Source organism: Urocampus carinirostris, chromosome 7 (assembly GCF_059441175.1).
Source record: "Urocampus carinirostris isolate Australia breed hairy pipefish chromosome 7, RoL_Ucar_1.0, whole genome shotgun sequence".
Lineage (NCBI taxonomy): Eukaryota > Metazoa > Chordata > Actinopteri > Syngnathiformes > Syngnathidae > Urocampus > Urocampus carinirostris.
The window spans coordinates 34262190-34278318 of record NC_142355.1 but is presented as its reverse complement, the minus strand read 5'-3'; the positions used below and the strand labels follow the sequence as shown (position 1 = coordinate 34278318).

The 16129-nt window shown below is 39.5% G+C and overlaps 1 protein-coding gene across 1 annotated transcript; it reads left to right on the top strand.

Annotated features, from left to right (window-relative positions):
* The first annotated feature begins 967 nt into the window (after window positions 1–967).
* cat (catalase) lies at window positions 968–16129 on the top strand. The gene is made up of 13 exons (XM_088340666.1): window positions 968–1139; window positions 3060–3231; window positions 4402–4512; window positions 4724–4854; window positions 6947–7051; window positions 7210–7335; window positions 8309–8500; window positions 8997–9149; window positions 10141–10279; window positions 11140–11270; window positions 11336–11443; window positions 15443–15526; window positions 15636–16129. Exons 1-13 carry the CDS (start codon window positions 1074–1076, stop codon window positions 15696–15698), a joined length of 1581 nt encoding a protein of 526 aa, XP_088196792.1. The 5' UTR covers window positions 968–1073; the 3' UTR covers window positions 15699–16129.

Sequence of the window (16129 nt, the reverse complement as noted above, 5' to 3'; positions counted from 1 at the left end):
GTCGCAGGGCACACAGGGACAGACAACTCGCTCGCTAATTCACACCTAGGGACAATTTGGACCGGCCAATCCACCTGAAGTGCATGTCTTTGGAATGAGGGAGGAAACCGGCGTGCCCGGAGGAAACCCACGCAAGCACGGGGAGAACATACAAACTCCGCACAGGAAGTCCGAACCCACACAGGAGGTTCCCAAAACCTTAGAACTGTGCCTGCACACGCGCTAACCACTGCGCCGCTCTGCTGCCCGAGAAAGAAAATAATTAAGAAAAAGGAAAAGGCAGGCAGGCAGGGAGAAAGGGAAGTAGAAAGGGAGACAGGGGCAAAAGAGAGGGAGGGAGGTTGAGAGGGAGGGGGTAAGGGGAGACAAGAAGGTAGAAGGAGGGAGGGGAAGGGAAAGTGGGCAAAGAGCGGGAGAGAAGGTGGGAAAAATGAGAAAGGGGGAATATAAGCAAGGAAGGGAAAATGAAATCAAGAACGAAAAGTAGAAAGAAAGGGAGATCTGAAGAAATAGAGAGGGCACGATGGAAGGAAGAAGGAAGGAAGGAAGGAAGCGATTATACAGAAAAGGACAAAGGGGAATAAAATGAGATTTAAAAAACAGTATCAAAAAAGCCAGAAAAATAGAAAAGATTTTTGCAGCACCTGTAGAAACAGGATAGCAGACAAAGATGTCAGCTCCATCCAGGTGAGCCTCATCACAGTCAAACAAATACAAATTTCTTACCTACAAGTATTAAAAAAATACATCCATGTATTTTACTTACTATGTTAATCCGTATTGTTTTCTTTGAAACGAATTAAGTTATTCTCACCACTAGGAGGCGTTAAATATTACACACTATCCCTTTAAATAACTGAAATTGTCCTTACATAACACTGACGAAGCTGTTTCTCTTCTCGCCCCAAAAGCAGGTCAACAATCATTCTGCTGCGGCCAATCAGAAACGGAGAAACAGACGGGGGCGGGACCACCGAGCAAAGTAAACGGAAACGAGATATAAATATCGTGTCGTTGCGCCCCAAAACCCGTCAAAGGTGCTTCGAGGATAAATTTTGTCAGTTTTTGTCGAAATGGCCGACAACAGGGACAAAGCGACCGATCAAATGAAGACATGGAAGCAAAGCCGAGGCTCGCAGGTTTGTAGTAAAGCAAAATGGGTGAAAGGGTCTTAGGGTAAGCTAGCTAGAATGCAACAATATGTGGTAATTTCACGTTGACGACGCAATATTAATGCTAACGCTTTTCTTGCCTTTAAATCAGTAATTAAAACAAGCTGTTAAACATACAAAAAATAAAGAGTATTTAAATAAATACACCTAGGACATTCCTAGAGTACAGGAATTTATTGTTATTGGACTTTAACCTTGACTGTTAAAAAAACAGAGTGAATACATTGTGTAATGTGCTGCCAATGGTTTTCACAATTTAATCCAGTAAACAAGTCAATTAAATGTATCTATTTGTTATCTGGTTCAGCACATTAAGTAAAAAACGAGATGTCAATTTGTATAGCCCGTAATCACAAGAAGTCTCAAAGCTCAAGTCTCAAGAACCGTACAAATTGCAACAGATCTGGTCGAAAATACTTCTACTAGTTTTGTTGAAAAACGCTATGATTCTGTTCAAAGTGCAAGTTAAAAAGCTGTCTCTTTCAGAATGGCGAAAAGACCATTAAAAGAGGACTAACGACTCGTTTTGGACTAAATTCGGTCCAAGTTGGATGGGGCTAGCATAACCTGATTTTAGATGTTTATGTTGAGACGAATTCAGATTTTTGGGGCAGATCTAGTCCAAAATCCAACGTCTAATGAGCGAGAGAGTTGTCTATCTCAGTGTGCCCTGCAACTGGCTGGCATCCAGTTCAGGGGGGTGGGCTCCAGCACCCCCGTGGCCCTACTAAGGATAGGCAGTGCATATAATGGATGGATGAATGTTTCATTCTCACGAAAATTCTTTTGTTTTGGTTGAAAACAATGTCGCTAATTGCTGTTAGTGTGGACCAGGAAACCGCCCCCACCCCCCACTTAAAAGTGAAAATCTGAGAAGTAGCAGCTTTATGAAAGCCCCAAGGGTCAAACTTACTTCGATGACATCCTTGCTGACTGAAAAAATATTACTGTAACAAAATTACATCTATAGATCTACAAATAAAAAACAAGAACCCAGAATTGCATGAAATGTTTGTATTGTCATTATACCAAAGTACAACAAAAGAAAATAAAGTGATATAAAGACCGTCTGGCTACCTGCATGCTTGAGATTAAAATACAACCGTACAGAATGTAGCAGTTTCCCACAAGTTGTAGCACCAGGTCATCTGTTAAATGAGTAATGGATCGGGTGTTGACGAGATACAGGCTCAGCAGGGGTGGCTTGTGAGAGTATTTAATTAGCCTAGCCACAGTAGGCCGGAACTGCAGCTGGATATTGCTTTCTCTGCTGGCGCCGCCTCGGTCACTTACCGGACCTGATAACAATCCATGGAGCGCCTGGCCACTGGTGATCACCATTTATCTGTGCTTATCTGAATTTGAATTTAACAGACATCATTATTTTCAATGTAACAAGCCGCTAAAACACTAGCTAAGGTGTAGCGGTGCTCTGCAGTTTTTTTGTTTTTTGACACATTGTTGTCTGTAGTCTGTACAGCCTTTGAGATTTATTGTGATTGAGGGCTATACCAAAAAAACTTGACTTTTCGAGGGCTAAAGACATTGGACAAGGTAAAGACAAAAATGACTTTTTGGACCAAATCTGGACTAAACGTGACCCAATTTTAGACATTTATTTTTGGACTAAGCCCAAAAGTGGTTATGAATTCATCTATTAAACAGTTTCAATACAAATGAATCCACCAGTTTTTGCCCTAACTCGCCACGCAAAATGAAAAGAACAAAAACTAGACTAAAGCTCAAATAATTGGTGGATGGATAAGCCGTGAATTGTTCCTTATAAATAAAGACATGAAAATTCAATTTGTACAAATGAAGTGGGAATATTTTCTTCATGCATAGAATCTTATGTCAGATCATTCTTGCCCATTTCGTGTTCCTCAGAAACCAGATTGTTTGACCTCGGGCGCCGGCCACCCCGTCGGGGACAAGATGAACCTGATGACGGCCGGGCCCCGGGGTCCCCTCCTGGTCCAAGATGTGATCTTCACTGACGAGATGGCCCACTTTGACCGGGAACGCATCCCAGAGCGGGTAGTGCACGCCAAAGGGGCAGGTGAGTTCGAACACAATTGCACTTAACGCTCAAGTGTGTTACGTAAAGCGACCCCCTAGTGGTTGTCGAGAAAATTACTTTGAATTATAAACAGTTCATTGATATGGATAATGATTGGACAGTCTAGAAGGAAGATTATATTGGCACATACATAAATAATGCTCGTGGTTTGATAACAATAAACCAGGTTTTATTTGCATGACAAGGAAATTTGAATCAAACACACATTATAGACACAAACACTTGCAGTCTTAGTAAAGAGGGGGAACAGGGTAAGGAATTTGGTAAAAATGATGAAAGAACTAATCAACATAGCCGGTTTCAAGATAACTAACTCATTTAAATGAATTATTATCTTAGTGTGTCAGAAATGAAAGGTCATTTGCTCCTGCACCAAAAACAGGTTATTGCCTTATCTTTTCTTGCATACCTCTGAGAACAAAGGAGCTCCCTCGGGGCTGGGTGTGGGGTTGTGGGCTCACAATAAAATGAAGGGAGCCAGGTCCCTTCTCCTTTTGGCAATAGACTTTACAGCGGTTGTCCTCATCCTGGCGACAGGTACAGCTAGAACAACAGAATCTCGCAGCCTCAAGATTTGAGTGTGGCAGATTCCAAGCATGGAGACCCCGGTCAGCCATTTTGATCCAGGCCTGTTCAATTTAAGTTTGTAGAATAATATAGCAGGATCCAAGGTGACAAAATAACATTAAGACCAACTTGATGTACCCTCAACCACCAAAAAAAAGAGCAACAGTACATCAACATACCCAAAAAGAACATTCTCTAGTCACTCATGTTAGCTACAGGCTATGGCTTACTGCTAGCTTGCTCTTGCCTTCTTTTACTGGCCTTTTTATTAGCTTATTCTGCTAGGCGCTGTAGTCGGCCCTGACCAACTCCAGCTTTTGGCTCTTTTCAAACGCTCCAGGTGTATCCAGTGTAAGGGAAATTATGGTTTTAATGTGCCTTTTATACTCTTGTGTTTTTGTATACTGTTATACTTTTGTACTCTTATCTTTGTACGTTTACATTTTTATAGTATACTCAAAGTGTGTGGTTTTACGATTTTGAGTTGTTTTCAGAGGCAATCACTTTCCAAGGTCAAAAGAATAAGTTCTCAGGCACCAAAAATGTACCTCTCATTAAAAAGCCATTTTTTCCCTCTTGCAGGAGCGTTTGGCCACTTTGAGGTGACGCACGACATCAGCCGCTACTGCAAGGCTAAGGTTTTTGAGCATGTGGGAAAAGTCACGCCCATCGCTGTCCGATTTTCTACCGTGGGTACGTGCGTGAATGATGTTTTTATATTTCTAGAACCTGATACTATTAGCTAACGCTATCTGTGCTATGATGTGGTTATGTGTCATACTCGCATCAACGTCAAAATCTTAGACTAAAAGTGTCATAACTGACCCTACAGGGTTGGAGTGGAACTGTTGCCTACTTACCCCAAAAATGTTTTTTATTTTCGTTAAAACCTTTTATTTTTCAGCGGGAGAATCCGGATCGGCGGATACTGTACGGGATCCTCGAGGCTTCGCCGTCAAGTTTTACACTGATGAAGGGAACTGGGACCTGACGGGCAACAACACGCCTATTTTTTTCATCAGGGACGCCATGCTGGTAAATTGAGCAATTTGGAATGAAAGGACAGCTTTCAACACAATGCTTTACTGTAACGCTTGTTATTCTGTAAATTTGGGAACACCCCTGAAACCATTTGCGAAAAAATAACAAGAGTCAAAGGAGTTTTTGTTTTAGCAGAAATCTTTGCCGTCATTGGAAAATACTTATCTTCTTTTGTTTTGTCTTTTATTTTAGTTTGCTACATTATAAAATTCCATGATTGCATCATATAAAAACGACAAAACATTGTAAAGTGTTTTTCATGCAACAGCAACTTTCATTTTATTAAAATTATAGTGAATGTACAATTTTCTAATCCCCAAATAATCCATGTAAAATTGTTACTATATTTTTGCACATTGTATTCTTTATGGGAGAAAAAAAACGTTTTCAATTGTCCTTTGGCAGATATTTTTTCATGTTACTTTATTTTTTCTCCAACACTGGTAATTTTCATTTGTTTTTTCCTCCACTATTTGCCACACCACAGGGCAAATGATTGAGTTAAGAATCAGTTTAAAAAAACACAGATAAACAATAGTACTAGATAATCTGTTTGGGCAGTCTAGTAGTTATTATTTTCTCACCTTTTTATCTTGTCTTATCATGTCATGATAAAAATTGTCATTTTTTTTATAGTTTAGTTTTTGTGGGAAAAATCACAACTAAAGAGAATCTGCTCCTTGTTTTACCATTCTAGTAATGATAATAGCAATAATACAATAAAGTACAGCAATCGTAATGGAATCTCGGTTTGGCTTAAAGAAATGCATCCGGTGCTTGTCATCTTCAACTTTTTTCCACTGTTTCCTTGCCTTTCCACTCAAGTTAGCCAATTGGCTGTCTGCAAAGGTTCAGTCTTAGCTGCTCTTTGTAAATAAAGCTAGCACTTGCAATGTTTTTCTGTCCTTTTTAGTAGCTTCTTCTGCTAGCCGTTAACTTAACTGTTTCCATCTCCAGCTACTTTCTCTTTTCAGCCGTTTGGATACAAAATTAAATATTTGTCTTACAAGCTAAAATATCAATATGTACTGGAGCAGGGCTCTCCAACCGTTTTTAATCTGAGAGCTATTTTTTGTTACTAATTAGCAAACAGGCCCCCAGTTGAATAAGCATTTCTAAAATAACAACTTACAATGTCTTTACTTTATTATTTACCAGGTTATATATTGGAAGTGGAGTTAAATAGACTCAGTCAGCCACTAAAAAAAATAATTTTACTGTATTTTTGCAACCATATGGCGTACCGTGTTAAAAGGCGTAGTCTCAGTAGGTGATTCTATTTCTGTGTTTAACGCTGCACAGGGCGCACTGCGCGATAGGGGCAGGTGCCCTCTACTGCGGTTGCTGTTGTGCTGAAAAATGACAACCCCCGCTGCATGAAATGTTCCCCCTTGTGCATACAAGGTGCAAACGCTCCGTGCTTTACTGTTCTATTACATTCACCCAAAAATTAGATGCAAAGACGTTTGCAGGGACGCAAGGGGTATTTTTCAGCACAACACCGCCTTACAACACAGACAATTTTAGAAATACAGCAGTGGCAGAACTGAGTTTGGTTGTGTTTTTAAGGAATTTATTACAAAGTAAAACTCTGATTCAATCATTTTCAATTCTCTTGCGGCTGCTCGGTTCCCATGTGCCTTCGCGTAGCGTAGAAATCGACACACCTTTGCTGACGAAAACACGAAAAGCATTCAATGAAGGGAAAGTGAGGTTTCGGATTTGCTTCATATTTGGGGGGGGACAACTCTGTTCAGCTTACGGTTATGCTACAGCGTTAGCATATACTGTATGAGAACTTCCGCTCACAATGCATTGCAGGATATATAGCAAGGAGACTTTTATGTGCGCCTTATTGTTGTGAAAATACAGTACTTGAAAATCACAATGACCCAGCACTGGTGATCTAATTTTAGACAAGGTCCACAGGCACCTCAGCGGTCCTCAGAGGGCACCATGATGGTGACCCCTCTACTGGAGTATTTCTATTTAGTGTCCCACTAGTGGGTGAAAGATAAACAATATACCTACCCATTAGTAATTAGACTAATTGTCAACTGACGTTTTTTCTCCCCCCCTTTTACAGTTCCCGTCCTTCATTCACACGCAGAAGCGCAATCCCCAGACTCACATGAAAGACCCGGACATGATCTGGGACTTCTTCAGCTTGCGGCCCGAAAGCCTGCACCAGGTCCGGAAAATTGATGGATGGAGGCCACGTTTATCTTGTTTTAGTTTTGTCTTTATGAACTAATATGTCACCTAATTTTGCATGAACTCATTTATCGCTGTTGACGGCAACTGCAGTGAACGGGTTGAAAAATTGTTTTTGGTGTTGATTTTGTGCAGGTATCGTTCCTTTTCAGCGATCGGGGTCTTCCGGACGGCTACCGCCACATGAACGGCTATGGCTCGCATACCTTTAAGCTGGTCAATGCCCAAGGGGAGCCCGTCTACTGCAAGTTCCACTTCAAGGTCGGGTATTGCCCTTAAAGGAGAGAAGAAAAAATTGCAAATAAAATGTAAAAAAAAAAAAACCTACAATAAAAATGAAATGAATAAAATAAATTCATAATTCGAAAAAAATGAAATAAAAAGTGAAAAAAAATCATAAGAATATTTAGGAGAAAAAAATAAAAATATAATTTAATACAATGAAATTAAATAAGAAAAAATTATTTCGTTTGAAAAATTACATTGAAATACACAATTATAAATAAAATAATAAAAATGACTGATTTAGAGATGAAACAATAAACATCCATTAAATAAAAAGAATAATATAAATAGATATGAAAATTAAAAACAATACAATTTAAAAAAAAAAAAAAAGACATAAAACTGAAATAACATTCAGATTAAAAATATACACGGATACCAATTTTTTGGGGGGAAACAAAATAAAAGTGTTAAATGAAAAGAAAACAAATATACATACAAGAAAATACTGAATAAAAATGTAAAATTAAATGAAAATAAATTAATTAATTTGAAAAGAAAATACATTCTAAAATGATAAGACTCATTACATTAGAAAAATCAATGAAAAAATAAAAATTAAAGTAAATAAGTACAAAAACTGAATACAAAAATGTAACAAAATAAAAATGAAGAATTGAATAAAAATATGAACTAATACATTAAAAAATACACCTCAAAATGAAATAAAAACGGATTCATTTGTTGATTACATAAAAAAAAATTAAGAGTAAAAAATATATATTTAAAAAACAATGATTCGAATAATTAGGAGAAATTAAAAAAAAAGTTAATTACATGTAAATAAATCAATTTAAAATGTAAAAATAAATACATTAAATAAAAAAATAATACAGACATCTTATTATAAAAACAGATATAAAAAGGATACACAGTGTGCATTCCATCTCAATTCCCCTGCCCTGTACCAGCAATCAACCTCTGACAAGGAAAACGCGATTCCTTTCAGACGGGCCAGGGAATTAAGAACATGCCGGTGGAGGAGGCAGAACATTTGGCTGCCACCAACCCGGATTACGCCATCGGAGACCTCTTCAACGCTATCGCTAACGGAAACTACCCGTCCTGGACTTTCTACATCCAGGTCATGACTTTCGAGCAGGCCGAGAAGTTCCATTTCAATCCCTTTGACCTCACCAAGGTACGTACTGTACAAGTTGTACCTGGCTGAGGTTCAGACAAACCTCGTTGTACAGTACAACGAGGTTTGTCTGAACCTCAGCCAGGTTCTTTTCTCTTAAATGCTCGCTATGCTAGAAATATAACCAGGAGACTGCATATTTTTTGTAACTATTTACTGGATGCCAAGATTGAATACACAGTTTGGAAGCCTTTTTCAGCATGATGCTGAAGAAGTCTGTCATATCTCTGCTCGTGCCAAGCCTTATTCTGTCTTGGCCACCCACCCACACAACCTCCATAATGTGACTATTTGAGGCTCAATGGTCTTTACTGGTTCAAACTGGATAATGTTTGCAAGAGTACTTTTAGATAGGAAGGCGCCATATTAGAGAAGCTCACAGCAACCTAGCAGATCAGCTCAAGGCTCCTATCTAAAATCTGAGAGGCCTACTGTTAAAAATATGCAAAAAAAAAAAAAAAACGTAAAAATTTAAATTATCTGTTTTTGTTTTTAGGTTTGGTCGCATCAAGAGTACCCACTGATCCCAGTTGGCAAAATGGTTCTGAACAGGAACCCGGTCAACTATTTTGCCGAGGTGGAGCAGCTGGCGTTCGACCCCAGCAACATGCCGCCTGGCATCGAAGCCAGCCCTGATAAGATGCTGCAGGTATACGCTTTGTCCACAGTTGTTTCCTGCATTTGTGGAATGTTCATAAACACCGCAAGTCAGAATGGACATTGAGTATTGAACAGGAAAAAAATATTACAAAAAAAGAAAAAATGTGGTTTGTTTGGTCGGTTTCATAATCATCGGCCCTATAAATATAATGCATCCCATATTTTTTACTTAAAGCGAGATTGCGTATTATTTAGTGCCGCTTATGTGGAAAAAAAGATAATTCTTACAAAAATACATTTAAAAAAAATTGATTTGAATATCCATCTATCTATCTACCTTGGTCATATCCCTCAAGAGGGGTGTGACTGACAGCACGACAAACACATACAATAAAAAAGGGAAAAAAAATAGCAAAAAACACCCATGGCCAACCCAAATGCCCAAACACCCAAACAAGTTAGGCACCTCAGCACCTAAGTTGATCATGCTTTCGTCCCTCCAGATGAAACGGGACACGAGAAAGCGGCCATGTCACTCAGATCAAGGTGACACAACACACTCTTCTGTTCAACAGCAGGGCCTGACAGCTTTCACTGGTTTACCCCTGCCGCATCATACGGGTGCCCTGCCCATCCCTTAGAAATTTAGGAATTTATTTGAATAATTAGCAAAAATGTATCGTACAAAGCATACAAACTTTTTTGTTTTGATACTTTGGTCGAGAAATTTGCAATTTTTTTTACAACATGAGGCGCGCCAAGAGGATCCTGACATGATTGCTGGCTATCTTGCTGCTACGGGTACCCTGAAAAAACAAAAACCTTGTAAAAGGCTGGAGGGGAAAATTGTGTGGTTTGCTCACTTTGAGTCTCAATAGTTATCTTTTTTTTGTGTTACATTTTTTCACTAGTTTTTTTTTGTTATTATTTTTTTTATTATCGTTTCTTTTAATTTTTTTTTTCTGTGCATTTTGAAAGAGAAAAAAACAAAAATAATAAACCATTTTCACTTGCTCATTATGGTTGGTGTCCGCCCTCAGGGTCGCCTTTTCTCCTACCCGGACACACACCGACACCGCCTGGGTGCCAACTACCTGCAGCTTCCTGTCAACTGCCCCTACAGGGCCCGAGTGGCCAACTACCAGCGGGACGGCCCTATGTGCATGCATGACAACCAAGGTCCAGCTTTTCTCCAATCTTTTCTATAAAGTCATTCAGTGCCAAAACATAAAAATAAGTTACGATTTTTATTTTTTAGAAAGCATTATAAAGGCTTTGAGGAAGTTCATCAGTAAATATCAAGCCTCTGTAATGATTTCACCATTAGTCAGGAGTGACTTTGATCATATCTTTGTCCACACATTATGGGAGCCCCTACTTCCTAGTGTTGGTTCCTGTATCAAGTGTGTAGACAGCCCCATATGGCGAGTAGGTAGTGAAGTGTGTCAGAGAAGCAAATATATCGTTATGTACTGACAGAGCTTTTTTTATGAATAGTTATTATAAGCCATGCAAAAAGAGGTAGTGTTTCCCAGTGGTAAATTGTAATGGGAACATCTTCTTTTAACTAAAACTGTAAACTACATTACTGTCATTTTATCCAAGACTTATATTTTGTCTCAAAGACAAATATATTTGCGATTTACACAAGATTTAAAAGTCATGTGTTGATAAATGCACACACAATATTAAGAATGGCATATGTAAATTGCAAATGTATATGTGGTTCTGCAAAATACACGATTCACACTGGATTTTTCTTTTAAATTTGGGAAAATTGCCTTTGAAGGTCCTTAAAAAGTGCTTGAATTTAAGCATGAAAAGGGTGTATGAACCCTGTATAAACAAACATGTTAAGGTTTTTGAGTTTTTCCTTGCCCTCATGTAGGTTTTAGATCAGGGGATGGTTTAATAATAGTCAGTAGTCTGTAGCAGTCAGTGGTCTGTTCAGCCCTTTGAGACTCCTTGTGATAAAGGGCTATACAAATAAACATGACTTGACAAAAGAACTCAACGCACATACCCGATCCGTCCTCCAGGTGGCGCTCCAAACTACTATCCCAACAGCTTCAGTGCACCGGACGCTCAGCCTCACTGCGTGGAATCTGCCTTTCAAGTGACCACCGATGTGGCACGTTACAACAGTGAAGATGAGGATAATGTTACTCAGGTAAAACGAACCAAAATGGATGGATGAAGTGGTACGATGCTAACAAGTGGTATGTTCCTTTGCAGGTTCGCACCTTCTACACAGAGGTGCTAAATGAGGAAGAGAGGCAGAGGCTTTGTCAGAATATGGCGGGTGCCCTCAAGGGGGCTCAGCTTTTCATACAGAAGCGCATGGTAAGTGCGTGGACAGTGTTGCCTCTACTTACGAATTTCTCTACATATGAAAGTTTCAGGTTACGAAGTACCCCTACGTGAAAATATTGCCTCTAGTTACAAAGTCAAAAATACAGTACAGTACACGCTCCCAGATTTTCCCTAACAAAAGACAGTGCAAGTGCACCTACTAGTGACGCTTTTCACTAACTGCCCCACATTAACAAACTGGCTATCGCTTCAAATCTGCCTGGCAACCAGTGCGCATGCGTGCTCCTATTATGCTCTTTGTGTAACAGACAACACACAGCCATTATTCAATCAGCCCAAATAAAAGATATTTTAGAAAAATTCCATTAAGTCTCAGAATTTGTCGAATCACCCGGAAAAAGAGTTGACAAGTCAGGCTATCTGCCTCGAGCATTTTCGTCAAATTGTCCGAATTCAGCAAAAGCAGCCGTCATTGGATCAGTTTTTCAATAAACGCTAGGCACAAAGGTAAAATAATATTTTTATTATTTCCTTTAATCTTTTTTTTTTTTTTTACATTATGTGTCTGTCGTTTGTTTATTGTGCGGTAATCTAATTTTATCCTGTATTTGTTTCATGTTCTGATGCTCTTTCATGATTTATTGAAGAAAATATACTGTACTTTTATGGGGCTTAGAAGGAATTAGCGCATTTCCATACAACAAAATTTTCAGGTTACAAAGCTACTCTCAGAACGGATTCAATTTGTAAGTAGAGGTACCACTGTATATTTGTTGTGATTCACAGTATCCATGCAATTAGATATGTCTATAAAACAAAAACAACAATACAATGGAATAGAAAAGAATTGTCATTACCGTCATGGATTACAACGTAACACAGAAATTGTTCACATTGTGGTATAAATGCTTTAATGGGCCAGTGTGTATCATATAGCGACCCCTAGTCATTCAACTATAGCTCTATAGATTGAAATAATAAGCAAACACTCATGTACTATCCTCATAAACATTTTTTTTTCACCACAGTAGGTTGTTGTAGTTCACATGGGAGCTGAGTCGTTTTAATGGAGCGGCTGAAAAGAATGAATAGCTGGTGTTGTTCAGAGCTGGTTTATGTGGCTAACTCTAGCGGCTAGCTGGAGAAGCTACTAAAAAGGTCAGAAAAATATTGCAAGAACGAACCAGAAGTTATCAAGCATTGGGACTCTGAATCACAAAACTCAGTGATATTCAAATAACAGAAGGACAAAGCAACCGACAATAACAATATTGGCTAGTGTCGAGCTATAGCCTGCTGTCAAGTAGCTAACATGAGTGGCTCGAGAAGGTAAGAGTGGAAGAAAAAGATGCCTTCATCACAGAAATTAGCGATGTCTGTTGTAGAAGGGGGCAGTACGGCAGCGCAGTGGTTATCACGTGTGCAGCACAGTTCTGAGCTCATGAGATCGAACCTTCCTGTTTGGAGTTTGCATGTTTCCCTGTGTTTTCATGGGTTTCCTCAGGGATCTCTGGTTTCCTCCCATATTCCAAAAACATGCGTTTCAGGTTAATTGGCTGGTCCAATTTGTCTCTAGGTGTGAATGAGCGAATGAGTTGTCTATCTCTGTGTGCCCTGCGACTGGCTAGCAACCAGTTCAGGGTGTCCCCTGTCCTCTGCCCGAAGATAGCTGGGGTGGGCTCCAGCACCCCAGAGACCCTTCTGAGGATAAACTGTGCTGTAAATGGATGGAAGGATGTTGTAGAAGGTGAGTGACATTAAAGGGCAAAGTGGCTAACAATATTAATAGCGGCTTGACCTGCAGTCTAGTGACTAAAATGAGTGGCTTGAGAAGGAAACGGTGAAAGAAAAACTCTACGATGTCTGATGGAACTTATCGACGTTCATTTGCATGAGCAGCTGTCGAACGTGAATGGCACTAAAGGACGAAGCAGAAGCAGCAAACAAAAGTGGCTAGCACTGAGGCTTAGCCTTTAGCCACTTGGCTAAATTGAGTAGCTGTAGAAAGAAACTAGGAAAAAAAGCATCAGATGCCTGGGACTCTGCAAACATCACATGTAAGGTTCATCTGTGTGTCGTAATGGCTATTAAACTCTGCCAAAAGCAATGTTACCTTTAATTTTCCACGGGTCTGAGCGTTCACACAAAGTCGGTGAGCAACGCTTGAAACAACAGTGAGCAACCATAATCCCAAGTGTGGCAAGATAATTAATTATCAAACATGTCCAAAACTTGACATCAAGTTACATTTTTCGGAGTTTCCGGAAATGCAAAATTATTTTTCTCTTTTGAATGAATTGACTTATGTACTATTGCAAGAGTTGTACTGCCTTCAAACGTCATTTGTTTTTGCAATTCTTTCACAAGATATCCATTTCTTTTTTTTTCCTGGTATCTTTTGTCGCATAATACTAACATTTTGGGGGGCTTATTTAGTCGGTTGCACACACAACTGTATTTAATTACATTTTTTAGTGGAAGTACAATGTTGGCAACAAGATTAACTTGATATAATTGGAAATTATTTGAATGCAACACAAACTTTTTTCTCTTTTTCCCTGTTTTTTCACCTTCCTTTTACATTCCTTTTAAAAAAAATCCCATTGTGTTTATTTTTTCCTAGCTGTTACTTATCTCTTGCTTTTTGGTTATCCATTACCTCTGTTTGTCCCTCACCCCCCTCATACAACCCCCCTTCCGGAGGAAACAAAGCCTATTTACAACAAAGACAGTTAAAACATCCTCTATGTTCTTTTATCTCTTTGTTTCCTTATCCTCACTGTAAAATGTGGAACTGGAGTCGACCAATTCCATTGTCACAATATATCCCAGGTTGTAACAATGACAATAAAGGCATATTCTATTCTATTCTTTCTTTTCTTCTGGCTTTTTTTCCGAATTTTTCCTTCTCCTTTTTTCTCTTTTTCTCTCCCTTTGTTTAGTTTTTTTTCTCAGCTTTTCACTACTTTTCCATTTTGGTATTTTTTTTCTTTTTTGTTCTATTTCCCCCCCTTCCTTTAAGTAATTTTGTGCACAATTTTACATAATATTTGGTCGTGTAGGGATTAAAGCGGCAAAAACAACCTAAAGAGCCGGTTCTTTTTAGTGAGCCGAGCCGAAGAAGCCGGTTCTCGGAAAAACTCTACTGACTTTACTCAACTTCGTTCTACTTCGACCTTGACTTCCAAATACCGCATTTAAAACACAACGTCAGGGGAACCCTTGTATTGTTACTTTCATGCACTGTAACTTTGACTTATTTCGCATCTTAATTAGCAATTTCGAGCCCTGATTTTTGTGAGCTGGTTAGATTTTCTTGTGCGCGGAAAAGCTCTGGGTAGTGCGCAATTGCGCACACACGCAGCTTAGAGGGAACATTGGCCAAAAGCACCACTGGTACCAGCTAGCTTAACAAAATGGTCCTTTGGGCTTCCGTAGTAGTGAGATAGCCGCCAAACTTCAAGTTGTGTAGTATAAAGACAAATTTCTAAACCTAAAATCAAGTTAATGAGATAGATAGTACATGTCTCATCTCATCTCATTAGCCGTACCGCTTATCCTCAGTAGGGTCTGGAGCCCATCCCAGCCATCTCCGGGCAGTGGGCAGGGGACACCCTGAACTGGTTGCCAGCCAATCGCAGGGCACACGGGGACAGACTACTCACTCGCTCATTTACACCCAGGGAAAATTTGGACCGGCCAATTCACCTGAAATGCATGTTTTTGGAATGTGGGAGGAAACCAGAGTGCCCGGAGAAAACCCTCGCAAGCACGGGGAGAACATACAAACTCTGCACAGGAAGTCTGGAGCTGGATTTGAACCCACGCAGGAGGTTCCCATGACATGAACTGTGCCGCACAAGCGCTAACCGCTGCGCCGCCGTGCTGCCCAGATAGTACATGTGTTTTTGCCTATTATTTGAATCAATAAGGTTTTATTTAAACAAATGAAGATTATTGCACATCATTTAGGGTCGCTTTATAATTTTCTTTTGTTGCTTCGTCTTAAAATCGTATTCGTGCACTCAGGTGGAGAACCTGCGAGCCGTCCATCCGGACTACGCAAACCGAGTCCAGAGCTTCCTCAACAAGTACAACGCTGAGGCCAACAAGGTAAATTCGGACTGAAATCGGGAAACAGATCTTTATTTCATACTTTAAACATCCGATCGCTCATATGAATATATATATATCTATATCTATATTTTCTTTTGTGTATTAGAACAACATCCACGTGTACAGCCGTCCTGGAGCGTCAGCCATGGCCGCCTCGTCCAAGATGTAAACGCGCTAAAGCTAACAAAACTCTGGCTAACTAAACTTTGGAATCAACTAAGAAAATCTATTTCGATTTGTGCCTTCCGTCCGCTTGTAAGAACATTTTCGATTGTATCTAATTGTCATGCGTGCTAGCAGTGCTAACATTAGCCGCCCCATTTGACGGGAAGCCACCGCTCCCCCGATTGGAAAAAATGCTATTCAGAGATATCAAATAATACCTATTGTTTTGATTTCCTAACCGACTGAAGCGCTAGCCTCAAAGCTTGACTGAAAACATTTGGCCATAAAACTTTTTGTCATAAATCTTTTCGGGAAAACACTGTGCCTTGTATGTGTTGTAATCGATTTTTGAGGTGTTACGCAATTTTCTGACTTTTTGTTTGTTAACTCTCTTTGATCGGGGATGTTTTTAATATTAAAATACGTAGCAGCAAA

Excerpts from the sequence above, each read along its gene's own strand:
- cat (XM_088340666.1), top strand. The coding sequence starts at position 1,074 with ATGGCCGACAACAGGGACAAAGCGACCGATCAAATGAAGACATGGAAG. Across the intron at positions 8,501-8,996 it reads ATCCCTTTGACCTCACCAAG|GTTTGGTCGCATCAAGAGTA; the intron begins GTACGTACTGTA and ends TTTTGTTTTTAG. Across the intron at positions 15,527-15,635 it reads ACAACGCTGAGGCCAACAAG|AACAACATCCACGTGTACAG; the intron begins GTAAATTCGGAC and ends TTTGTGTATTAG.